Source organism: Puntigrus tetrazona, chromosome 22 (assembly GCF_018831695.1).
Source record: "Puntigrus tetrazona isolate hp1 chromosome 22, ASM1883169v1, whole genome shotgun sequence".
NCBI classification, from domain to species: domain Eukaryota; kingdom Metazoa; phylum Chordata; class Actinopteri; order Cypriniformes; family Cyprinidae; genus Puntigrus; species Puntigrus tetrazona.
In genome coordinates this window covers 12,710,056-12,734,392 of record NC_056720.1, presented here as the reverse complement: position 1 = coordinate 12,734,392, position 24,337 = coordinate 12,710,056, and the positions used below count along the sequence as shown (strand labels likewise).

The following is a 24,337-nucleotide window of genomic DNA, read 5'->3' as shown; positions in this document are numbered from 1 at the left end:
TTTCCGGTACCTGGGTGTTCACATCACGCAGGACCTGTCTTGGTCCTGTCACATCAACACCCTGGTGAAGAAAGCCCGGCAGCGTCTATACCATCTGAGGCGCTTAAGGGACTTCAGACTCCCATCTCAGGTGCTCAGGAACTTTTACACCTGCACCATCGAGAGTGTCCTGACGGGAAACATCACCTCCTGGTTTGGAAACAGCACCATGCAGGACAGGCGAGCCCTTCAGAAGGTGGTGCGGTCAGCTGAGCGCACCATCCGCACTGAGCTCCCTGTGCTGCAGCACATCTACAACAAGCGGTGCTGTACCAGGGCCAGGAAGATCGTGGAAGACCTCAGCCATCCCAACAATGGACTCTTTTCTCTGCTGCGTTCAGGAAAGCGCTTTCGTTCCCTGAAGGCAAACACAGAGAGAATGAGGAAGAGCTTCTTCCCGCAGGCCATTCGGAGTCTGAACCAGAGAACACCCAGCACCTAATCACCGGGATTCCCATGTTTACCCCTCTTCCCCAGATACTCGCCACTTACATTTGGACAATTGCACTAGCCACTTTGCACTGGACATTCGCACAGCCACTTTTACATTTTACACTTTATATTTTATATTCTACACTTATTTACACTTTATTTTTTAAACTTTGCACACTTTTTTATACATATTTTTATACATATATTTTATATTTATATATATTTAAATTCTGTTTTCTGTTTTCTATTTTGATGCTGGACGGTTGTAAAAAACATTTCACTGCATGTCGTACCATGTATGTATGTGTATGTGACAAATAAAATTTGAATTTGAATTTGATTTGAATTTGAAAGCCTCTGGCGTGAAACTGTTTGTTTACGGCCTGCATATGGGTGCCGCTCAGTTTCACTGGTAGATTACAGATAGCGTGGCTTCTGTAAACACCACGTGCAACTGATTTTTTTTTGTAGCAGAGCTTCTCTGCCGCCTTCTGAAGGCCATTCGTGGTAGTTCACCGCGTTATGTTTATTGACATGCGTCTTTATTATTGTATTATAAAAAGTAAGTGGACAAACCACATTTTATGCCTTTGGCAAAACATAAGAGCATTACTTACCAAATTAACAAAGACAGGCAGAGTACATAGAGTTCATTTGCAAAAACAGATAACTTAACAATTTTCACAAATCGTGTTTTTTTCCGTTGTGCATTTCAGCTAATCTCTGCAGTTGGGTTATTTTTACTAGGTCAAAAAAAATGCAGCTAACATACACAATAAAACAATAAATACATGACTTAAAAAATTATGTTTAATTGTGGCTGTTTTTGCTAATGAACTCTTTTATATATAGGATACAGTACATACATATTTATATGGGGACGCTTATTATTATTGTCGATTTGATTACCGTCTCTGCTTTTAATTTAAAAAAAGTGTTTAATACCGATATTAAAGTACCACAACAAATTGAAATTGAAATCAAGCTGTTTAAATTGCTAAAATCAGTGTTCCTTAAGGTGTGTATTTGGCCTGTTTAGGGAAGAATCGACACAAAACACAACAATTTACCCAGTATTTTAAATCAAGTGATATTTTTTATTACATGATTTGTGCCATCAGTTCACATTTATGCTTTTAACCTCCGTTAATAAATGCGTCGCTGCAAACACGAGTTTGTTTGTTGTCATAACACACACAATTGCACATGAACGATTTAAGTAAAATTGGTGGTTTTTGCTTAAATAGTGTTTCTTCCACAAAAATATTTGCTTATAAGTTAGTTAAACTTAGTTGTATTTACAGCAAGACATGATGCTCAAGGTCACTGTTCTTAAAAGTCACAAGATTTATTTACTTTTGCTTATGATTACATTTTTTTTTTTAAATAGAGACATATTTTTTCATATATGTTTGTCATCTGTACTAGTAAATACCCTTCAGTGAACCGCCATAATATGAATTCTATTACGCAGCGCAGGAGCTTGAAATCCATCCGTTTTTCACGGAGGTCTCAATCTGGAGAACATGAACTATTGTTTTTATGACACGTGTGAGATATTCCAGGGATGTCAGTGTCTGTGCAGCGTGAAAGAAACTTCAGATCTCCACCCAGCCGTCCAGAATCTGCCGCCCATTTTCCTCAAAGCATGGAAAAATTCAGCCACTAGAGTGAGACAAAATACAGTTTTTAAATATATCTTTTATATATATATATATATATATATATATATATATATATATATATATATATATATATATATATATATATGTTATATTCCTATTCTTCTACCTGAGGTATGTCAATTTTTGATGATTCAATATGCACAATGCATCTTTTTTTCCTCAAAGTGGCTCTGTTACATGCACAATGATGATCTGATGTGTCACTCATAATTAGCGAAGGCATAACACAAGCTAATATCATCAGCAAAAATTGGCCTGGTTTGAACGGCTTTACTGTAGAGCAATTACAATATAGATGTCTATGCCATTTGATGCCGGATGTGGTGAATGAGCTGCCAGTGATCAAAATATTGAACATGAAGTCATTGAAAATGATGAGTATGAGCCAGATGCTGAATGTACTGTGACTAGGAAAGGAAAGTTAGGAAAGAGTTAATGAAGACTTTTTAAAAGGCGCTAATGCGCACAGAATATGGGTTAGGCAACGGTGACCCTTTATCTCACAATTCTGATAATTTGAGAAATTGTGAAAAAAAAAGAGATATAAAATAAAAACTGCAAGTTATAAAATGAGAATTGCTAGATTTGCAGAGGAAAAAAGTCAGGAGTGCAATTAAATTGGGGATTGGAAAAATCACATTTCCGAGTTAGCATCTTATGATTCTGACTATTTTCAAAGAATTGTGACAAATGGTGCTATTTTTTACCACTGCCATTACCTCTGCCTTTTTTTTTAATTTCCTGGTAGAAAACTGCATCCCACAATGCAATGCACTCAACAGGACGTTCCATTTGTAGTACGGCCAACCACGATTAACTACGAAATGCTGCTCTCTTTTGGCCTGCAGTTTGGTGTAAATATTTGTAATGCAAAATAGGTCTCAAAAACGTGCTGATGCCAAGATGTCAGCGGAACAAAAAACGTGTCATAAACGTGGCATGTCGCATGACGGAGACACAAACCTCAAAAAAGCTCAGCTCTATCGTGCCGCTCTTATCCTTGTCCAGCATTTTAAACGTTTCTGCGAATGAGAAAGTTGATAAGTAAACGCAGAACATCGCATATCGGTCTTCGTTTGAATGCGGTCGTTTTCCGGACACTCACTGAACATGCTCTCAAGGCGCACAATGCAGCCCACAAAGTTGTCAAAGTCGATGGTGAACTCGTCGTCGCTGTAGCGCGCGACCATGATCTGGTGGAGGGCCTTGTTCAAAGAGAAGCCTGTAGAAACGACGAGAGGGTGAATGCGTGATGTTTGTAAGTTTGAGCGAAATTTTCCCTTAAAGGCGCAAGATCTGACCTGCTTTCCCTATGGCTTCCCTCATCTCCGTGGAGCTCATTGTGCCGGACTTGTCCTTGTCGGCTTTACAGAAGATGTCCTGACCGAACACAAACACGGACGGACCGCAATGTTATGTTTAACCAGTCCGTTCTCACGGCAATTCGTGCATGTTTTACGAGTTGGCTAATTTGTACGAATTCGTACGTATTTTACTAGTTGCCAATTTGTGTGATTTTGTAAGAACCAACGCATAAACCCGCTCCTAAACCCACTCGTCGCTGGGGTTTTAGACTAATCGTACAAAATTCGAAATTCTTACAAATTTGCCGACTCGTATAATGCGTTTTGGTTTAACAGTCTGCCGCCTTCAAAGACGGACTGTACAAATAATGAAGATGAAAGCAAGCATGAAAACATACCAGGTACAGCTCAATCTTAGTCCAGAGAATCTTAAATTCGACGATGCCCAGTTTTCCACTGCCGTCTTTCTGAGACACCAGTAAAGAAAAGAACAGACCGGAATAGTGCAGAAATGAATAATTTAAGCAGTCTATTGAATTATTTTTATAAAACTGATCCGTTTCGTCTTGTGTACTGATTCAAAAGGATACATCCAGTAAGTTCACCATGTTGCGGCAAGTGTCCAAACTAAATCCATCACTTTTAATGTCTTTACCTTTAAAAACAAAAGAAAGAATTGGAAACAGGTCATATATATATATATTATGTTATGTTATATGTTATTTTATTTGTTACTATATATTTCACAGATTTTTATAGTGAAAACATGTTTATTAATTTTTGTTATATATTGTTTTATTTATTGGTAATACCTATTAAATATAAATTTTAGCGCTGTCAAATAATTGCAAATAATCAGATTCAAAATAAAAGTTTTTGCTACGTAAATATTTCAATAAATTTCTATTATTTATAAATATATTTAATATATATGCATAACATATCTTTCTTAAATATGTACATGCGTTTGTGTGCATTTATATTTACATAATAAATATTCACACTATGCACACGTGTTATGCAAACAAAAACTTTTATTTTGAATTCGATTTGAAATCGTAATCGGGATTAGCACTAATTACATTATTCATTAAATATTTGACAAATTTAAGCTAAAACAAGTTACAGATTTAAGCTAAAAAAATTTATTTAAATGATATATTATTTATTAATAAAATACTCAATTCAATATTGTCTTATGTACTGTACAAATGTAATATAAAAAGCTAAATGACTTACGTTTAGATATCACTTTGTTCAGGATATTTTGCAGCTCAAATGCTGAGATTTCAGCATCCTTGTGGAGAAAAGATTGTATATGGTTTATAAACATAAATATGAACAAAAAGAGCATAATTAAAGCATTTATCCTGTAATACTCACTGCCCCAGCAAGCTGTCCAAACAGATTCTTGAACCGGCTGTCAATATCACCCTCCTTCACATTAATCTATGAAAAATTAAATCGATACAATGCGTATTCGTGTCATAATACAGTTTTACATTCATATTAGACACATGGAGAACTTTACCTCAGGAACGTTGCAGGCGACAGAGTCATCAAGCTCTCTAATAAACAAACACATTTCGGTCAGCAGAAATAGACATTCATTGGAAGGGATCTGGTTATTTTAGGCCGGGAACTCACTGGAAGTCTGCCTGTTTCTCAGAGAAGATGCGAACGCAGAAGTCTCCGTCCTTGTTGGGCTCGAAGGTGGAGGGTACGATGAGATACTCTCCGGGAGGCAGACAGAAGCGAGAGCAAACCTCGCGCAGGTTGATGAAGGTCTCAGAGCGGGCCGCTGAAGCATGTCTCACGAAGAAGTTACGGTCCAGGTGGACGTTCCTCTGCCCGACAAACTACCACAGAATATTGCAATGAAATTAGATTATTTGGTTATGTAGCAAAAAGTGGGTTTGCCGCTCCACCATCTGCAGTCCATACCTCGTGAGGAACCTGTGGAGAATAATAAGAAAAAGTGAAATAATGAATAGATCTTGCGGGGAACAAGCAGGAAGGTGGACCAGATCTTCTGATTGTCTAGATGGTCTACTTCCAGGCACACCTCGTAGATGGCGAAGCCGATGGTGTGCATGTCCTCTCCGGCTTTCCTCATTTTGCGGCGGTTCTTCTGGATCAGACCCACAACGAAGCTGCAGCCTACTTCGTTATCGGTCGGGTCGTCGTCCTGCTCCTCCAGCTTGATCAAAAACTGAGGGTTCATCCAGAACGAGTCTGCCGGGAACATAATGAAGGTCAAGCACACGTTTTTTGTCGTACTTTAAAATACAAAACAAAGTTGTTTTGTGTTTAGTATTTCGTTTGGTTGCTTTTTGCTGTCGTTTTTGTGCAGCATTCTTTTGTTTAGCTTTTTTGTTGCATTTATTTACTAGTGTTTACTAGTTTCGCTTTGCTTTGTCGTTTTTGTTTGCTTTTTTGCTGTTGTGTTGGTTTTATTTAGCATTATTTATTATTTGGTTTTGCTTTTATCGTTTTCAGTATTTTTGCTGTCAGTTTGTTGTTTTTTTTGATTGTTTAATTTTTTGTTTAGTTTTTGTTAGCAATTGTTTTTAGCCTACTTTAATTTCTGCTGATGTTTTGTTCAGAATTATTTTATATAAAATTTTTTTCTTATGTTTCTTGCTGTTGATTTCATTTGTTGTTGTTTTTTGTTTAGCCTTTTTATTGTTTTTAGTATTTTCGCTAGTTTTGTTTAGCCTTTTTATTGTTGTTTGCTGTATTTGTTTCACTTTTTTGCTGTTGTTTAGGTTTTTTTGTTGCATATTTTGTTGTATATTATTGTTTTGTAGTTATCTTTGTTTAGTATTGCTTTATTTTGTTTAGTATTACTTTGTTTTTACTGTCATTTTTGTTTAGTATTATTTAGTTTTTTATTGTTGTTTTTTTTTTGCAGTTGTTTAGTATTGTCATGTTCAGTTTATTTTTTAGAAATTTAGTTTTGTTTTCTTTGGACATTCAGTTGGCATGATCTTGTTTTCTTTGTTCCATTAGTTTTCATGCTCTGGTTTATTTACATGATTGCAGATTACTTTCACCAAGTTCTAGTTTCTGTTTCGGTTTCGAGCTATTTTACTAAACAATGTTTGAGCTGCATTTGCATTCACATCTGCCTTTCTTTGCCTCAACCTGCATTGTGACAAGTACTCTTTTCTATTCTTGGTCAAATATTTGAAATAATATAATACATTATCATATGTTTATCAGACAGCTGACTCCGTTCATTACTTGGGTAATTCCTGCATCCTCCAGCAGTTGATCCTCTCCTCCAGTTCCCATCAAACTTGGACAGAGCCCACTTATTAACGCTGTCATCTGTCAGAGCATCAGGGGTCAGATTACAGATCTCCACCCGCGAGTAATAACGCAGGAAATCAGAGAATGACATCCTGGCATGCAGGGAAATATCCTGTCAATGACCTTAAAAACACCTTATCTAAAATGTATAAGTTAACGAATAAATAAATCAACAAAAACACATGCGCCAGTTACCAGAACTCTCCATCTTCTGCTTTGCAGCTCAGTTTCTCACGTTCGCTGTCACTGATTTGCCTCCATTCTGATGACCTGCAGACCAATCACATGCCATTACTGAATTTCCTTCTCATTGTTCGGCTAGACTTTTGCATTTGGCTTGAAACTTTTGCATGTCTCTAGCAACACTCAAAGGTTTGTGGTCGGTAAGACTTTTTTATGTTTTTGAAAGAAGACTCTTATGCTCACCAAGGCTGAGTTAAAGCAACCCTGTTATGGATTTTTGAAAATGCATTGTCTAAGTGAATGAAAACTTGAACGTGAACTACGCTCACAAACCCTGCTTCATCAGCCATTACAGGCATGGTGAGATGAAAATGAGACCAAACGAGCAAACACCGCAGACTAGCATCATGCAAAGCGGGGGTTTGAAAAAATAAATAATTGAGCGAATCGTTTGTGAGTCGTCGAGCAAGTAAGGTAAAAAAAAAGCCAATTATAAGACAATGAAAGTGTTTTTTTGACCTTGTATTCGTGTCAATCTGTTGGGGACTCCCAAAACACATGAACCTTTCATTATCTACAATATGGGTGCTTAAAAACAGCACTGTGAAATATTATTTAAAGCTTTTTTGTTTTACTAAATTTCAGTTTCACATGATCCTTCAGAAATCAATGTGCTGATTCACTGCTCAAGAAACATTCCTTACTATTATCAGTTTTAAAACCATGACACATTTTTTTAAGCTAAAAAAAGTTAAGCGTCAGAGCTGGGTATCTCCTGATCTTGTTGTGAAATGAGGAAGTTAGGTGTACACTGCATAAGGAGAAGGATGGACGGCAATTATCCTCTCCTTCCTACACCCGAGGGCATAAGGGCTTCTATAACAGTTCCTATAACAACTCACAGCAACAGGGGGGTGTGGCTACTCTCTGCCAAACCTCAGTTGGATTTCAGAAATAAAGCTTTACATGCTTGTTAGTTACAGTCGTGTAACATTGTGTGTGTGTGTTGAGGTCAACACCGGGTTACACACCCATCGCTCCAGGCTCCGGTCCACTCCACCTGCCCCCAGGGGTTCCTGATGCGGATCAGTTTGGTTAAGTTGCCCCTGTATTCCACCTTTAACATAAATCAACCATAAATTCTATGCAAACCAGTTTAAAGGAATATTAATTTACTCACCCTCACGTTGTTATAAACCTGCATGAGTTTCTTTTTCAGCAGATTTTCTAAAGAATGTTTTTAAACCAAACAATTGATGGTACCCACTGTCTTCTGTATAGTATGGAAAAACTCTGTGGAGGTCAATGGGTACCGTCAACTGTTTCCCTACCAACATTCTTCAGAGCATCTTTTTTGTGTTCAAAATGAAAAATATATTGACCACTAACCTCTTCGGCTCCTGTAACCGAGTAGGCATGTCCTTTCACCAGTTTCTGACTAGTAATGGCCTCTGAATCAGCTGAGTCTGTGATCTAAATCAAATCGAAACGAAACAAACATTATTAACACATACACAACAGAACTGGTTTTGCCTGACTATCAGTATGACAGTTACACAACAACTCCACTTACACACTAGTAATTATAAGGTTGAGCAACTGAAAACACTCTTAAATAGTAAATTTCTCACATCTATGGAGCAGCCCAGCAGCGAGCCCCAGCTCAAAGCCTTCTGGATGATTTTGAAGAGGTTTGGACCTGCTTTTGCTAGTTCGTGGACCTCAGCGATGCCTCCAGTGAAGTCCTCAAAGCCCTCGGTGGTGGAGCCACCAGACAGAGCTTCGTAGCAGCCATTCACCCTGAGGACAGGAAGCCGATTTTCATTATTATCTCAGAGGAAGTTTGGTTCACATGCTAGTGAGTCGAGCCTCCTGATTACTCACTTTGCATAGGCCTTCTCCAGCAGGGCGCTCCAGAACTCGCAGCCCTCGGCGGAGTGGACGAACAGCAGCTCTTTGTTTCTTGTAGGAAGACGGTCGTCAATGACCACGTCCACCCATTCACCAAACTGCCAGAACTGAGAGACAATAGATGTATGTAAACTTTAATGGAACATCTGACAAACGTCTTCAAAGTATAACTTCATGTAGATGTGTAACACCACTGCTGTTTCTGAATGTATGGTAACACATACAAAGATGGAGAAAATCACATTTAAAGCTGTCCAAATTAAGTTCTTAGCAATGCATATTACTCATCAAAAAATAAGTTATATAAGTATATGATAGTATTTGTAATATTTTTTTTACATGAACAAGAGACAATGAACCTGGAAATGAAATATTCCAGCGTAGTCTCCGTCAAAAGTCTGTCCAGACGGGACCACACGAGCGAACACGTCCTGGTTGAGGGTAAGAGACGCGATGGCAGCTAGAAGCCAACAGTCACCTGGAAAACCAGCAGAAAACTAAAATCTAACAATAACTGCATTTTCATTTCATTATTCATTCGATTTTACAGCTCATTCTGAGAACACACAAAACAATGACATGCTACAATATCGGTAAAACAAATATGACATAACTTTTAAGTTGTTCTGGCATGTTTCAGACAACACCTCTCCAATTATTTCACATTTTGCAACTCGTTTGCACGACAGACATTTCCTTTGTCGGCAGTAGAGTCAGTGGCATCGTTTGATTCACTGACTTTAGCGGAAAACTGCAGTCACCTGACACCTGGGGTATTTTTGCGTGTGAGAAAACAGTGGCTTATGATCAGGATGAAAGGACATCAGTGTTTGTGTTGTATGGGACAGAACAGGTTTAACAGTGTCTATGTGTGTGTTTGGGAGTTGCTGTGTAGACAAACGTTTCGCTTTTCCCATATTGCACAACAGGGATTCCCTTCTGTCCTGCTGATTCATTTAGCTTTTGACCAAAGTTTAGGGTGAACTATTTCTTTAAGAGCAAGGTCTCCAGAAATGAAAAATGGGCGGTCATCATTTAAGAAATATGGATTAGAATGAATGAGGGTGTTTCCCTGTACAATTCAAACGATTTTCAATGTCTTCCGTTCGCCTTCCATAGAAACTTCCTCAACCAGAAAAACTGCTTTAGTGGTTAACCGTTTCAATGGCTCATTTCTGCCGGTCATTCTATACGGGGCAATACTATACGATCTTTTGTTGTCTCGATTTCTAAAGTTTCATTATAAACTAGCTCCGCAATGGCAAATACATTACAGCTAAATCAACTCACCCAAAGCCCCCTGGCAGATGTCAGTTCTGGACGCTCCTCCGCTGATAAACATTGGGTTGGATGTCAGTTGCTGGATGATAAAAACATTCAGAAAACATAAATCACTGGTTTAGCTTTACAAGAGATGAGTTCATTGCTGAAAAATTGCTCTTTATAGGATACGAAAGTGCCAAGTAACAGGGTTGCAAGCTTAGTTTAAATAACATTTAACTAGATTTTGTGTTGATTTTTTTATTGTTCAACCTTTATTTGTCATACGTGGTATATTACAGAACAAAAAAAATGTAATAATTTTAATCACATTAAGTTTGAACTATAATGCCTTATTAAATACTAAGTAATTACAATATTATAAACTATATTTTCTGTAATGGGGTGGATATCATGGTAACAGGGTTGAAAAACGTGGGACACGGCTAAATATTATCTTATTCATTCATATTAATTAATAATAATAATAATAAATACATTTTTACTTGTTAAAAATAGAACAGGCTGTGAGTCAAACTAACTCCATTTTTGAACACAACAATAAGCATCCATTATACAAGCTGTGAGGATCATATGCACTTTAATTCACTCTAAAAGGTTTCGTGGCCAGCAGTAATGCATTATGGATCACAAAAGCATAAGCATGCAACATAACTTCCTGTCTGGTTCTGAAGTGGTTTATCAAGCTATGCATGGTCATTAAAGAGTAGACTCTTTTTGAATCTTTCCCGACTGCTGACTGGTTGGTGTTATAAAACACGTATTAAAACACTTATGCTTATACTATCTGTATCAACCCAAAACTGTGGACCAGCAGGTTTCTGATCACAGTGCCTCAAAAAAAGAAAATGTCAAACACACCCAGATACAGGAAGCTTCGGACCATACAATTACCAAACACTGAACGACAAGATGCTGAAAGCAAGATTGCCTAGAGCAAACAAGAATAAAAAGAAGTCAACCTTGTTTGGGAAGTATTTGTTTCTTTAACCGTGCGAACCTCGGATACTGCAGCTAGATTTAATCAGTGTAACAAAAATATATTTTTTATGTAATGCATATTAAGTAAATTGACATTAATTTTAATATTTAACACCTTTCGCCCACCTTTGGTCTCAGCCACTCAACCCCTCGCACTTTAGAGGAGTTTGGTCCCAGTTCTTTGAACCCGAGCGCGGATGCGCTTGCTTCGAACGTGTCATCCTGAAACAGGCGTCCGCCCTGCAGACACTCGCGCTTGAGCGCCTCGTAGTCCTGGTTGAGGAATTTCACGGCTTGAGCGTTGGTTCCGATGCCCGCTGCCCGCGCCCGGTTCTGCTGGAGCTTCGCTGCGATTCCTGACATCTCTGGACCTCTCCGTAACAACAGTGAAAGCGCGCCCCGGACGACAACGAGTTACATGCAGTGGGCGTTACCCGGGGCGTTACTGGTATCGGTGCAAAACTCTATAGTGGGTGCGTGATCTGTATGGTTTGGTTAAGTATATTTGTTACGTTTGATATGACCTAAACATAATTTGAAAGCAAAATGAACGCGACGGCATGACAACCTTGTAGGCGTTAAAGGAGGAAAAAACAAGGAAAGCGCCAGATCATGAATCAATGGCAAGATTGAAGAGTATAGGATACAGGAGTTTTACATTCATACAGTTGTGTTGTTAATAATGGGACTAGATCAAATGTTCTTGTGGAAAGGGGGTGGGGGGTCGGAGAGCCTTAGACTACGATCATTTTCGGGACAATAAATGCAGTGTACAGTGTAAATTTGCATTGACTAAGTATTGGCTAGTTTCAGCCTTATAAAATCTAGCAATCGTATCCAATTTTTTTTTTTTATGTAAGAGCGTTCATGACCACTTTCATGTATAAATCTCAAGAGAACTCACATTAAAAGAAAACAGTCGTTATGTGTGAATTTAGGTGACAAATTGTTTTATTTTCAGCAGATGAGCGCCATAAACAAATTGCATTCTCTAAGCAATTCCAAGCTTAGATAATACCCATATTTAGTTTTAAAATTTTGCTTGTGACTTTTCTGCATCCTCTTCAGTTTAATGATGAATTGACCTCTAGTGCAATTCTGGTGCGAAGTGGGTGGATCTTCAACTGAGGGCCAAGCAGAGCCACTGCAAAAAAGAAAACACTTGTAAATAAAAGCTACATCGAGAAGATACAAAAACGTTTGTTCGCACTTGTGCGTCACCTGCAGGATATCCAGCTCGATTTTCCCAGTGTCCTTCTTATCGAATGTTTTAAATATTTCTGTATAGAGCACGGACAAAAATGTTGCAGTAAACAACGCATAAACACATTTTTGTAATTCCCGTTCACAGCTATTTATTTTAAGCGACGTGAAACATTAAACTGGATAAAAAAACTTACTGAAGAGCATTTCCAGACGAATCAGGCAGCCAACGAAGGAATCGAAGTCAATGGAGTACTGCTGATTGGCGTAACGTGAGATGATCACCTGAAGAACCTCGTTGTTCAGCTGGAACCCTGTGGAGAAAAACACAAACAACCATTAATACTCTAATTATGATCAATTTTGAAATAAATAAATGACTAATATTGTCTTTTGTGGTCTAACCATAGGTTCATTACCTGCTCCTTTCACGGCCTCCCTCATCTCATGTGAACTCATAGTGCCTGAGTTGTCTGTATCATACTTTTTAAAAACCTCCTGGTAAAGCATGACAGAAAATACATATTTAACATCAGTAAATACACTGAAGAATTCATAAAAACTTGAGTGCCCACAAAGCTGTTGAGGTGTTATTAGGATGCACAAATGATCTGTACCTTACTGATTATCAGCTGATATTACAGATTCACCTTTAAATTTACACCAATATATATATATATATATATATATATATCATATACCAAATATTTCTGGATCTTTGTCCACAGAATATGAAACTCCACAAGACCAAGTTTGCCGCTGCCATCTCTCTGGTTCAAGGTCAAGGGTTATAACAGGTGATTCATTTGTTTTCTGCGTTTGTACAATGAATGGCCAGAGCTGAGAAGATTAATCTGAATTAAAACATAAAAAACAGTTTGGCTGACAAAATACTCTGCATTAATCCATGTAGCATTCATCATATCTATCAAATGATCCAGTGAGGTAAGGATACATCTAGCAGGCTCATAATGTGGCGACAGGTTTCCATACTAAATCCTTCCGTCTTCACATCGGTTCCTGTGTGAAAAACCAATTTCAAGGTGCTTTTAATATAAATTCAGATATATACACAAATGAGAATAAAACTGTGAAAATGTATTTTCCTACGTTTTGAGGTAACGCTGTCCAGGATCTGCTGTAGTTCAAATACAGACACCTCAGAGTCCTGCAGAGTGAAGACAAGTTCATGCGTGCGTGGAAAAAAATGATATCGGCCCAAAACTAAAAAAATGACCAGCCATTTGACTTACACTTCCAGCAACTTTATTGAAAAGGTGTTTGAAATGTGGGTCCACGTCACTTTCAGATATGTATTGCTGGGAAAGAAAAAAATAATAATTAAGGAAAAGTCTTTTTTGATCTGAAATCTTCTTAATACGCACTTGTTTTTAAATAATACATTTACCTTTTTCACATTTGCACTGATATCCGTGTCCATGAGGCTGCAGGGAAGAGAGTCAGAAACATCCATCATGCATTTGGGTGCAAATACAAAAATGTTTAGGGTACAGTAATGATTTAATGGTCTGACAAACATCTGTATGGGTTGTTTGTACAAATCCCAGAAATACGACCCATCAGAGCGTTTTGCCGCCTCTACGCTGTACTATTTTATCTGCGTCATAATTTGGGCCTTGTGTAGTTCAGTCTGTAGAGCATTGTGTTAAACGATAAGATGTTATTTGAACCCAAAGAGCGCACATGCTATAAAACGTCAATGCTCTATAATTTATGATTTTGCTGGATTTTTGTAATGGGCAGGTTTAGGTGCGTGAGTGTGAGTTATTAATACTAATTACACCCAGTAAAATATGTTTTAATTACCGTGAGATCAGTGTAAACACATTGCAGTGAAACAAAGCGCACATTTTGATTGGTAATGACAGTCATACGTCATTTCACGACGACAGACGCAAAACAACACTGTCGCTAGAGGGCGCTTAACTTAAAAACGTAACTATAGGTCGTATACGGTACTTGGACAAATGACTTCTAGGGTGGTTTTTTGTTGGAGGACTCGAGGCAGAACAGAACCTATGTAACATCCCCACCATGTGGTTTGAAATAAGAACTGTATGAACCCATGTTTTTAAAGTACATGTTGAAATTTACTAAACACAAATTTACTAAACACAAACCTGGCATCAGCCTCTTTCTCTGTGAACACGCGCAGTACGAAGCTTCCTTTGCGATGCGGCTCAAAAGTGGATGGGATGATGGCGTATTCACCCGGAGGCAGTTTGAAGCGCTCGCTCACCTCTCGTAGGTTGATGAAGGTGTTGCTTCCTGCGATGGACCTCTGACGCAGCAGTACATCAGGACCGAGAATAATGTTGCTGCGGCCCTTGATCTGAAGCACAAACACAGATGGATGAAGATGGTTTTTAGAGTCTTCTAGGTAGAATGAAAATTTAAGAGCACTTGGTTGCATTTGTGGTGTCCGGTTACCCTTATGTATAAAACATCTTGAACTCATACACACCTGATCTGGAACCTGAAAAACACCAAAGAATATTGTATTATTCAGTGTTAAGATTAATACGATTCACCACAAAAATATTCTGTTATTTAGTGTTAATGTTAATGGTTCTGTTAATGGAAATGTGTGTCAAATAAAGTACCGTTGTCTTCTGGAAGTAAAATCATATTTTAACATTTGAAGATAGGCCTACCATGAGCTTAGAGGCAATTAATTGATTTGTAAGGAAAAGTAAAATTTCCAAACTTCAGGGGAATAACTAGTTTATTTTAGTTTAGACTTTTTTCATCTTGAAAGACAATAAATGGGGATGAAACTAAAACGGTGTGATTGTGATTGTAAAGTTAGTGGACCTGCTGGTTGTGAAGTTGTTTGTGGTGTTGATTGTGATGTCGTCTGTAATGTTAATAGTTACCTTATAGATAGCGAACCCAATGGTGTTCAGGTCTCGTCCAAACCGCTTGTCTTTACGACCGTCTTTCTGCATCAGACCCACTAGGATTGTGCAGCCATCCTCTCCATCATGAGGATCATCATCTTCTTCCTCCAGCTTGATCACAAACTGAGGGTTTGAGCAAAATGTAGCTAGAGAGAAGAAAACAGATGACCAGACTATGAATAAAAACATCTTAAACCTTGTTTCAAGCACAATTTAGTTGATTTAATTTACCTGGGTTGTTCCTGCAGCCTCCTGCGCTGGATCCCACCCTCCAGTTGCCGTCAAATTGGCTGTAGTTCCAGCGGCTCACATCTTCACTTGAAAGAGTGTCTGGTGTCAGATTACAGATCTCTAACTTTGAAAACTGCTGTATGAAGTCCGAATATGCCATCCTGAGAGGACAAGAGACATTTGTCAGTGTTCATCAACATATTTGTTATGTTCTTGAGGGTTGAAAACTCAAGTTCTCTTACCAGAACTCTCCATCTTCAGCAGAATAATCCAGTTTAGCTTTCTCCTCTGGTTGGACGCTGTTCCAGTCTTTGGAACTGAGAAAGGCATTGGAAATATTTTACAAGACTCTCAAGACTGATGTTGAAGGATTAAGATCTGTGAGGAAACTCACTCGTCACTCCAAGGGCCCGTCCACTCCACCTGACCCCAAGGGTTCCTGATACGCACCAACTGAACCAGACGACCATTGGAATGAACCTGTTAGTAAGATGACAGCCATTAGAGTTCCTTTGAGTTTTTCCTATCAAATCCATACTTCAGTGTTAGTTCTGGTTTCTGACCTCCTCTGCACCCGTGACGGAGTAGGCATGACCCTTCACCAGCTTCAGACTCGTCACTGCCTCTGTCTCATAGGAACTGGTAATCTGCTCAATGATTAAATGATAAATTACATTTAGTTATTTCATATCATAATCTTTCACAATATTACGTTTGTTTAATGTATTTTTGCATTACTGTGTCAAATAAATGCAGCCTTGGTGAGCACGAGAAACCTTATTCAGCAAAAAATGTTTCTGACCACAATCATCTAAGCAGTAGTGTGTAGGGCTTACAAGCACAAATGAGAAAATACAGAGTGGGACAAGTTTTATGTTAAATAGAACTCGATTTGAAGTGTCGTTTGAGTGCTTGCCTCATTGGCGTGCTCAGCCACTGTAAAGGCAGTGCTTAGTACCATATTAACTCAGAATCTTTACCCAAGGAATAGTGTACCCCAAAATTTTAATGACCTCACATAAGATATAAAAAAAACATTCTATGCCCTATTCATGTACTATATGCTTACATATATTCAGCTGACTGAGATGAGACAGCTGAAAGTGCTCTCATTCGAGATGGCACTGCTGCTTTGGCTTTTGGAAAGAGTGACGGGTGGGTTTAAAAGCCCTCTCTTCTTGCATGAAACTTTACATGGCGTAGTCCAATAGATCTAACTCAAAATGACATAATCACATGTCACAGCTGCATCGGTAGCCAATAGGCTCGCTGCTCAACATTCAAATACTTTTAAGCGTTTGAGATGTGTTTCACTACATTGGAACCATGCAGTCTGTCTTAAAAAAGGAAAGCAGCCTAATTTACCTTCATCTGTCTGTCATTCACATTAATATTAAAAATAATAATATAAATATTTTATTTTAAAAATAATGTCATATGTTAAATGATTATTACATTTCTGTAGTATTATAGTATTACTTATGTTGTTAAAATAACCTAATGTTGCTGATTTGTTTAATTTGGAATGTGTTTCTTTGTTCTTATGTTTTAATATGTTTATATATATGTGTGTGTGTGTGTGTGTGATAATATAGTGGTTTTCAGCTTCAAAATACAAATGAATATTATCAATCATTAAGTTTATGTAAGTGCATGCCTACTTATTATGTATTACTGCAATGGTAATGATTGTCACGCTTGAAACTTCGGTATTTAGTGTGAGCCACAAGTGAGCTAACATTTGATATTTCCAGACACAAAATCCTCCTTTAAATATGGGCGAGTCCAACCTATTTGCAAATGTGGCAAGTATTCTTTGCAAGCTACCTGCAAAACACCCACAAAGCACATGCAAATTGTTCGTTTTCAAAAAGAAATGAAAATCCTGAATCCCTTTTGTTAATACTGTAAAAGCTTAGGTGTCTAAACCGTGTTTTTTAAGTATGCCACAGAACACAATTATAAGTTTAAAATTATGTGAAATAATAGAAATTGATGGTGACTCACATCAATGGAGCAGCCCAGTAATGATCCCAGTGTCAGTGCTTTCTGCATGAGTTTAAACAGGTATGGAGGAGCTTTGCTCAGCTCATAGTTCTCAGCGATGCCTCCAGTGAAATCCTCAAAACCCTCAGTGGTCGAACCTCCAGACAGAGCTTCATATGAGCCGTTAAGCCTTCAAAACATGGGAATAATCAGCGCCACTTGTTGGTGATGTCATGGATATGTTGTATGAACATTGTGTATTTTGTAGGCTGTGGTTTGGCACAGTGTTTACCAACGGTTTCAGTTTCAGATGACTTAGTGTTGTTCAGCATCGCAGTTCACGTTGGAAGTAACAGGTAATTTGATGAATGAAAATGCACAGACTTACTTTGCATAAGCTTTTTCCAACAGTGCGCTCCAGAACTCAGAGCCCTCGGCGGAATGAACAAACAGCAGCTTTCCATCTCTGGTGGGCAGCCGGTCATCGATGACCACGTCCACCCATTCACCGAACTGCCAGAACTGAGAGACAACAACGGTCTGACAGTGCTCCCTTCATTTGTGTTGTAATTAATACTTCAGATTAAAGTCTGAAACCGCTAGTAAAAATATATTTTTTCTAATGTTAAGTGATTTTTTTCAATTTCAATCCCAGATCTTTAGTGTGGCCTCCAGACGTTTGATCCCACTTTAAGTTCTGACCTGAAAGTGAAAGATGCCGGCGTAGTCCTCTATAAAACTCTGTCCAGGTGGAACTACACGTTCCAGAATTGCATTATCCAGAGTCAAAGATGCAATAGCTGCCAGCAACCAACAGTCGCCTGCAAATGAATCAATTCAAATGCAAATGAATTAGATATTTCTGCATTGAGCTTATTGTTTAATGGTAGTCGATTTCCAGTTAATTTACCGAATGCCAAACAGCCCGCCTTGTTGGCAGAAGCTATTTATACAAACTCCGCCAACTAATGTGTGACTGGGATAGTGATAGTGGGATAGTGACAAAAGATGGTTGATAATTTTAGCTCCAGATGCACAGAAAGTATTTATTTTGAATACAAACTCGCATATGGATAGGTTACATGTAGGGAGGGCTTTATTGTCCCAGTAATATGGCATCCATTTAATAATTTGCGTTAAAATCATTGCATACTGTTCTATAATGTACTATACTACAATACTGAGGTGCATATACTTGCCACCATTTGCAATAAGTAGTATATATAGCAGAAAATCCAGCTATTTTAACATAGTGTAAATAGCATCTAGTGTAAATAGCCACTGCCATTCATTTTTTACAAATACTGCCTTCCAGGATCATCCCAAGCTTCTGTGTTTTGTTCAAAGAGTATTTTGGGCGTATATACTGTATCTTGCTCAATGGTGATGATGGATGGATCGACTATTATGAGGTTTGAACCTACAACCTTCAAGCATATGTTTTTAACCACTCCCATGTCTCACAATATGTTTTTCCACAACATGAGAAAAGCACACGCATTGTGAGGTAACTTTAATATGTGATTGCTAAATCTAGCGTCACCATTATTGGTTCGTCAAAGAACCTTCCAGTGATTCCAGTGAACATTTCAACATTGCAGTGCCAAGGACAAAATAGGACAAAAAGTAGCCTATTACTTCTTAATTATGTTTGTTTGGGGTTTTTTTGTAATATAAAAATCTTGATAACATTCCAAGTGGACCTCAGAAAACTAAACAGTCTTTAAACTGGCCAGTGTTTTTTTTATTAAATGATGGTTAAATGTTAAAAGTAATTGTTATTTAATGGGTTTTTTAATCACATAAGCCACATACAGTATGTGACATAATTTCTGATATAGTGATTATATTTGTTGCGTCTTGGTTATTAGCGCTGCACAATGTCGGTCTGTGTGGGTTTGGGGTGGAGGACAGTTTACTCATGTCAACAAAACAGACACAACCAGCAGAGAGAGGTAACTAATATAGCAATGAATAATAAAATATCCTGAAATTCCATATTTGTCATGTTTTTTTGATGTCGCGCCTCAGCGATACTGACCTGTGTGTGTTAGTGGAATTGGTAAAAAATGTATGAATTATGCTACAGGACACACCCGGACACCTTTCTGAGAAAAGCCTCTTTTCTCACCTAAAGCTCCTTGGCAGATGTCCGTCCGCTTGGCTCCGTCCACAATGAACTGAGGGCTTGAGCAGAGCTCCTTTAAAAAGGGACAATGCGAGAACAATTAGAGGTGATAGAGTTACATTATGTAAAGGTACACCTACGTAACAATAGCTTGCATTTGCTCTGAACAAACTGGGTTTAGTTGAACTAATGTGCAGTGTATTCATAAAGGAAAAAATATAGATAAAAAGAAACGTATTTATATAACAAACCCGATGAGTCTGCATGTTGTAAGTATCAACAAACACACAAGATCATCCTCACACCTAAAGAGAAACCTGAGCCGACGTCGGTTACCATAGTGAGCTTATTAGTGCACGCGCATGCATGAAAACATATGCCTACATATGCACATATTTTAGATAAATTTATTTTTTCTTTCATTATATGTACTTGACTTTCTGTCATGTTACTGGACTCTTTGCACCACTTTGGGCTTGTTAAGATTTTTTTATTTTTTTTATTAAATGTATATTAATCATTTAAAATCCTTCAGTCACGTGAATGCAAAAATATCACCATAAAGACATAAAGGCAACATAAAGAAACTGATTTCGGTCCCACTTTATATCAGGCGGCCTTAACTACTTAAATGTACTTTAATTTTATGAAATATGTGTATGTAGTTACATCATGTAAGTACATGGAAGTGTGACCCTGATTTTAAATAGATTGGAATAATTACACTTTAAAAAAGAGATAAATATGTTTCATGCGGTAACATCTAATTTTTATTTGTGAAGATTATTATTAATATTTAATTCACCTTAAATGCAAAAATGTCATCTTTTTAAAATGTGACGTTATTTAAAGAGCATAGTGAGGTTAATCCAAAAGATAAAATAGCAATATCAATGTTAAATATATTTACACATTTCTCGTGTTGTTTTTGTCATGCTTTTCATAACCGTTAAAATATATAAATAATGTTTCAAGTGACTGAATAAAAGTACTTTTAAGGTTTGCCTCAGGTAGAAATAAATTCTATAAAACATACAAGGATCAAACAAGCACACCTTAATATTTACCTAAACTCCACCTGTGTGGAAAAAAGCAAACACACACACGCGCACACACACACACACATGCACACACGCACACACACACACACACACACACACACACACACACACACACACACACTGCAGTACCTTAGGTCTCTTCCACTGCACTCCTCTGGTCTTGAAGGAGTACCGCCCGAGTTCGTTGTATCCCAGAGAGTCGGATTCAGCAGGGAAGGTCGGGTCACAGAACAGGGTTTTTTTCGCCTGGCATTCCTGCTTTAGGGTCTGGTAGTCCTGCTTGTTGAAGGGAATCGCATTCTCGTTTGTTCCCAATCCTTCTCCTCTATCCTGCCTCCTAGAAAGAACTTTAGCGATATTAGACATGCTGCCCTGTAGTCGCACTCAGGCTCCTCTGAAGCTTGTGTAGTGTGTGTTTCTATGAGACCGATGCTGGTTTTAAAGTGAGAGCTGCTGGATGGTAAAGCGGTGAGGGGGTGGAGTCAAACCCACCTGTCAGCACATGGGGGCAGGTGTTGTTTTTAAACTGGTTTTACACATCATGCAACCCTGTGATGTATAACGAATATACTATGTTCTCTAAAGCACATTGTAGCTGTTGCATTCTGAATAAAATGTAGTGTAGTTACTTTACTTTAGAAAGCAAAATTCATAAGCAAATTCTATGAAGGAAGGGAAATGTTTCCTATAAATGTATCATATTTCAGTTGTGTTCCTTTATTTTAACCTTTAACATGCATATGTTATATTTACATATCAAAAAAGAGAAGAAAAGGAAAAAAAAAACATTTGAAAAGAAACACATTAATATGTAAAACTAGGAATTAGATAAGAAGGGTTGCATAAAAATTTCAAAAGAAATGATTAACTTCTGTGTTTTGATGTATGCTACATGGCCAGACACCCAAACACCACACCTGTGGGTGCTGGCTTAACATTCAAATTCATAACCACAAGAAAAACAAAACAGAAAACCATAACGGTATGAAGCGACGATAACATTTTTTGTATCTTAAATATCTTAAATTGTGTTCTGAAGATGAACAAAGCATTTAAGGGTTTGAAACGACACGGGTAAGTGACTATTAAAATGACTACAATCAACATAAAAAGAGAGATGAATTCAATACAAATTCAATAAAAATGTCAAAACGTTTGTTTGAGTGTTCCTATGGCCCATTCATTCATTCATTCATTCATTCAGGGAGTTTGCCCATCTGTGGCTCAAGATGCTGGGTTAAGATCCAGCTCAACCCTAATACAGACAAAGAGGTTTGGGTAATTGTTACGTCCCCAGGATGTGTATATATAGATATGGGTGTGGCTTTGTGACCTGTGTATGTGCTCTCTCTCACTCTTGCTGGCTTGGCAGTTGCCCACAGGTGATTCTCATCAGGGAGTGTGCTGCAGACGGTGCTACTAAGAGCAGTGTGAACTTTGTTTAAAGAGGTTCACTTCTGCCCTGCTCCAGACTCCAGTAACAATTTGTTACCAGTAATTTGTTGATCAGCAGAGCGGGCTGACTACTTAGCGTCATTAGAATAATTGACTTTAAATAATTTTTGTTTTTGTTAGCGTATCAAAAGGTATTGTAACCTAGTCTGTTTAATGGTAAATGGGTAGCTGTAGGGGGAGGTTGCTATTTAATAGGTTAAAGGTTTGTTATTTTGGCCAGGCCCTCCCCTGAAGACTTTTTTTTGTTGCTCCCATGCTCTTGTTTCTTAAAAAAGGTTTAAACTTTTTTGTTTGTTTGTTTTTTTTCCCCCTAACAAAGTTATCAATTAATTTCTGGGTCAGCAGACTAGAGTGATGCTTACACGTTTCTCTTTCATTTTTCCTTCAATTTTAAGTTACTTCGTTACTCCCACTCACACCTTGGGGATTGGGAACGTAACGGTAATAGAATAGATGGATGACTTCTTAAAAGATAAAAATGACATTGCAGCGGTTTGAAAGCATTATTTAACATTTTAAACTTAATGATTCTTTTTTTTTATTACACAAAATAAACCTTAAAGAACTGGCCTTGTGCACTCAACATCACACTTATTTCAGGAAAATAGAGTTTTATAACTTCAATGGCCAATTTTCTTCAAGACCAATTAAAATTTTTTAGAAGAAACTTAATCAAAAATGTTACAGGTAAATTTAAGAAAATATAATGTAGACCACGGTAAAATAATACTCTAAAATCAACAAAGGGTGAGAACCTGCTTCAACTGATCCCAGGACTTTGACTCAAAATCCAACCATTTTAAAGTATCATCTAGCGGTTTACAGCTAACATGGTTGGGGCGTTATTAAATTTGCCTAAAAATAAGGGGCGGCTCAACTTGTCCTCAGGCTCAAATCACCCCCCTCTGATCCTCACTGACCTCCCCTCCCATTAGACTGGGCTAGATTAACAATAGGGCCCGAGCAAGGAGGGGGCCCGTGAATGGCTGTGGAGTAGAATGACTGCTTATTAGAGTCGTCATTTAGTTGAGCTTTCTGTAAATTACTGTTTGAGACTGAAATGTCACGTTCGAATTTGGTTTACGTATCACATATCTATCAGGCGAACGCTGCGGCTAGTGTCCTCAATCACCTCCACTCTTCACTTGTGAAAGATTGAAGAAAAATGAAAAATGAAGAAAAAAACAAAACCTAAGACAAAGCAGATAAAACAGTCAGAAAAATCCCCAGCTTTAATATCCTCGTAAACACATAACGTATTTGAGATACTGCCATTAATAGGACCTTAAACCCAAAAATGGACTCCAGAATTGTTCCAAATATATTCTTTTGTGTTTAACAGCAAAAGACAACTCTAAATATAGGTTTAGAACAACAACTTATTTTTCATGTTTGGGTAAACTACCGTTAGGAAGAAAATGTCATGTTATATTAACAATACATTACTTCAAAAAAACGATTGTAGATTGTTCACTGTTGTTAGTTCCATAAAGTTAATTCCAGAGATATTCTCATTTTCAACGAGAATTGTTAGAAGTTCATACAACCATAATAAATAACAGAGGTGAACTACCCTGATTGTGGATTGTCACTAGTTCCACCTGAGAACATGGTATGTCATTTGTTTTTGCCATGTGCTTACTATTGACCCCCCACCCCCCCAAAAAACCAAAAATCCGACCCTCTTTTCTTGTATACACAAACCAGATCCCAATACTGAACCTCTAGAACCAATTCTTCCTTCAGCCATCATGCTTAGTCCAATTCAATGGTCTCTAGATCACTGCGGGAAAGCTCTATGTGACAAGAGCTCACTGCTTATCCATCACACGCATCCAGGTTTAGGTCACCCAGGCAGCCAGCAAACCCTCTGCTCATCAGCATCCAGTAATGGTGGCCAATATTACCCAGATGCCAGGGGTTGCTCGGTTTGTACCATCTCGAAAGTTCTTATCAACTGCTCAGTAGGAAGCTAATCCCTCAAGTTAAAATGTGAAAATGTTGATTCAGGGTCAACAAAATATGCTAAGTTGACCTAGGAACACATCTAACTCAAAAACTAAAAAACCAAACAAAAAAAACCCCTAAAGGATTCAAGGTTTTTTGAGCTGATGAACCCCACTTCCAAACATTATGCATGGAGTAGATGGAGAACTCACAATCTAACGTTTCTGGAGTAACCAAATAATGTCTGTAAGCCTCCATTCAACATAACTGAGTT

The 24,337-nt window shown here is 37.9% G+C and overlaps 2 protein-coding genes across 2 annotated transcripts; both read right to left on the bottom strand.

Moving 5' to 3' along the window:
• Positions 1-1,536: 1,536 nt before the first annotated feature.
• On the bottom strand, positions 1,537-11,531 carry capn2l (calpain 2, (m/II) large subunit, like). The gene is made up of 21 exons (XM_043223935.1): positions 11,258-11,531; positions 10,160-10,229; positions 9,229-9,347; positions 8,843-8,976; positions 8,590-8,758; positions 8,348-8,431; positions 7,990-8,075; positions 6,971-7,045; positions 6,707-6,867; positions 5,526-5,695; positions 5,405-5,416; positions 5,108-5,319; positions 4,992-5,028; positions 4,844-4,909; positions 4,700-4,757; positions 4,051-4,115; positions 3,859-3,927; positions 3,458-3,536; positions 3,262-3,378; positions 3,120-3,178; positions 1,537-2,136 (listed from the first exon to the last, which is right to left on the bottom strand). The coding sequence occupies exons 1-21, from the start codon at positions 11,492-11,494 to the stop codon at positions 2,113-2,115; spliced, it is 2,103 nt and encodes a 700-aa protein (XP_043079870.1). The 5' UTR covers positions 11,495-11,531; the 3' UTR covers positions 1,537-2,112.
• A 529-nt stretch (positions 11,532-12,060) lies between these two features.
• On the bottom strand, positions 12,061-21,098 carry LOC122327868 (calpain-2 catalytic subunit-like). Its single transcript, XM_043223524.1, has 21 exons — positions 20,791-21,098; positions 19,604-19,673; positions 18,175-18,293; positions 17,861-17,994; positions 17,494-17,662; positions 16,050-16,133; positions 15,881-15,966; positions 15,729-15,803; positions 15,487-15,647; positions 15,232-15,401; positions 14,820-14,831; positions 14,476-14,687; positions 13,743-13,779; positions 13,588-13,653; positions 13,445-13,502; positions 13,290-13,354; positions 13,036-13,104; positions 12,754-12,832; positions 12,532-12,648; positions 12,353-12,411; positions 12,061-12,275 (listed from the first exon to the last, which is right to left on the bottom strand). The coding sequence occupies exons 1-21, from the start codon at positions 21,025-21,027 to the stop codon at positions 12,252-12,254; spliced, it is 2,103 nt and encodes a 700-aa protein (XP_043079459.1). The 5' UTR covers positions 21,028-21,098; the 3' UTR covers positions 12,061-12,251.
• Between the last annotated feature and the right edge of the window lie 3,239 nt (positions 21,099-24,337).

What these genes read in the sequence shown, in the direction of transcription:
- capn2l (XM_043223935.1), bottom strand. Translation starts at nt 11,494, where the DNA reads ATGTCAGGAATCGCAGCGAAGCTCCAGCAGAACCGGGCGCGGGCAGCG. An exon ending in CGGTTACAGGAGCCGAAGAG is followed by an intron (nt 8,076 to 8,347) that starts GTTAGTGGTCAA and finishes TTTATGTTAAAG; the next exon opens with GTGGAATACAGGGGCAACTT. An exon ending in AGGATGCAGGAATTACCCAA is followed by an intron (nt 5,696 to 6,706) that starts GTAATGAACGGA and finishes TGTTCCCGGCAG; the next exon opens with ACTCGTTCTGGATGAACCCT.
- LOC122327868 (XM_043223524.1), bottom strand. Translation starts at nt 21,027, where the DNA reads ATGTCTAATATCGCTAAAGTTCTTTCTAGGAGGCAGGATAGAGGAGAA. An exon ending in TACTGGGCTGCTCCATTGAT is followed by an intron (nt 16,134 to 17,493) that starts GTGAGTCACCAT and finishes ATCATTGAGCAG; the next exon opens with ATTACCAGTTCCTATGAGAC. An exon ending in GCTGAAGATGGAGAGTTCTG is followed by an intron (nt 15,648 to 15,728) that starts GTAAGAGAACTT and finishes TTGTCCTCTCAG; the next exon opens with GATGGCATATTCGGACTTCA.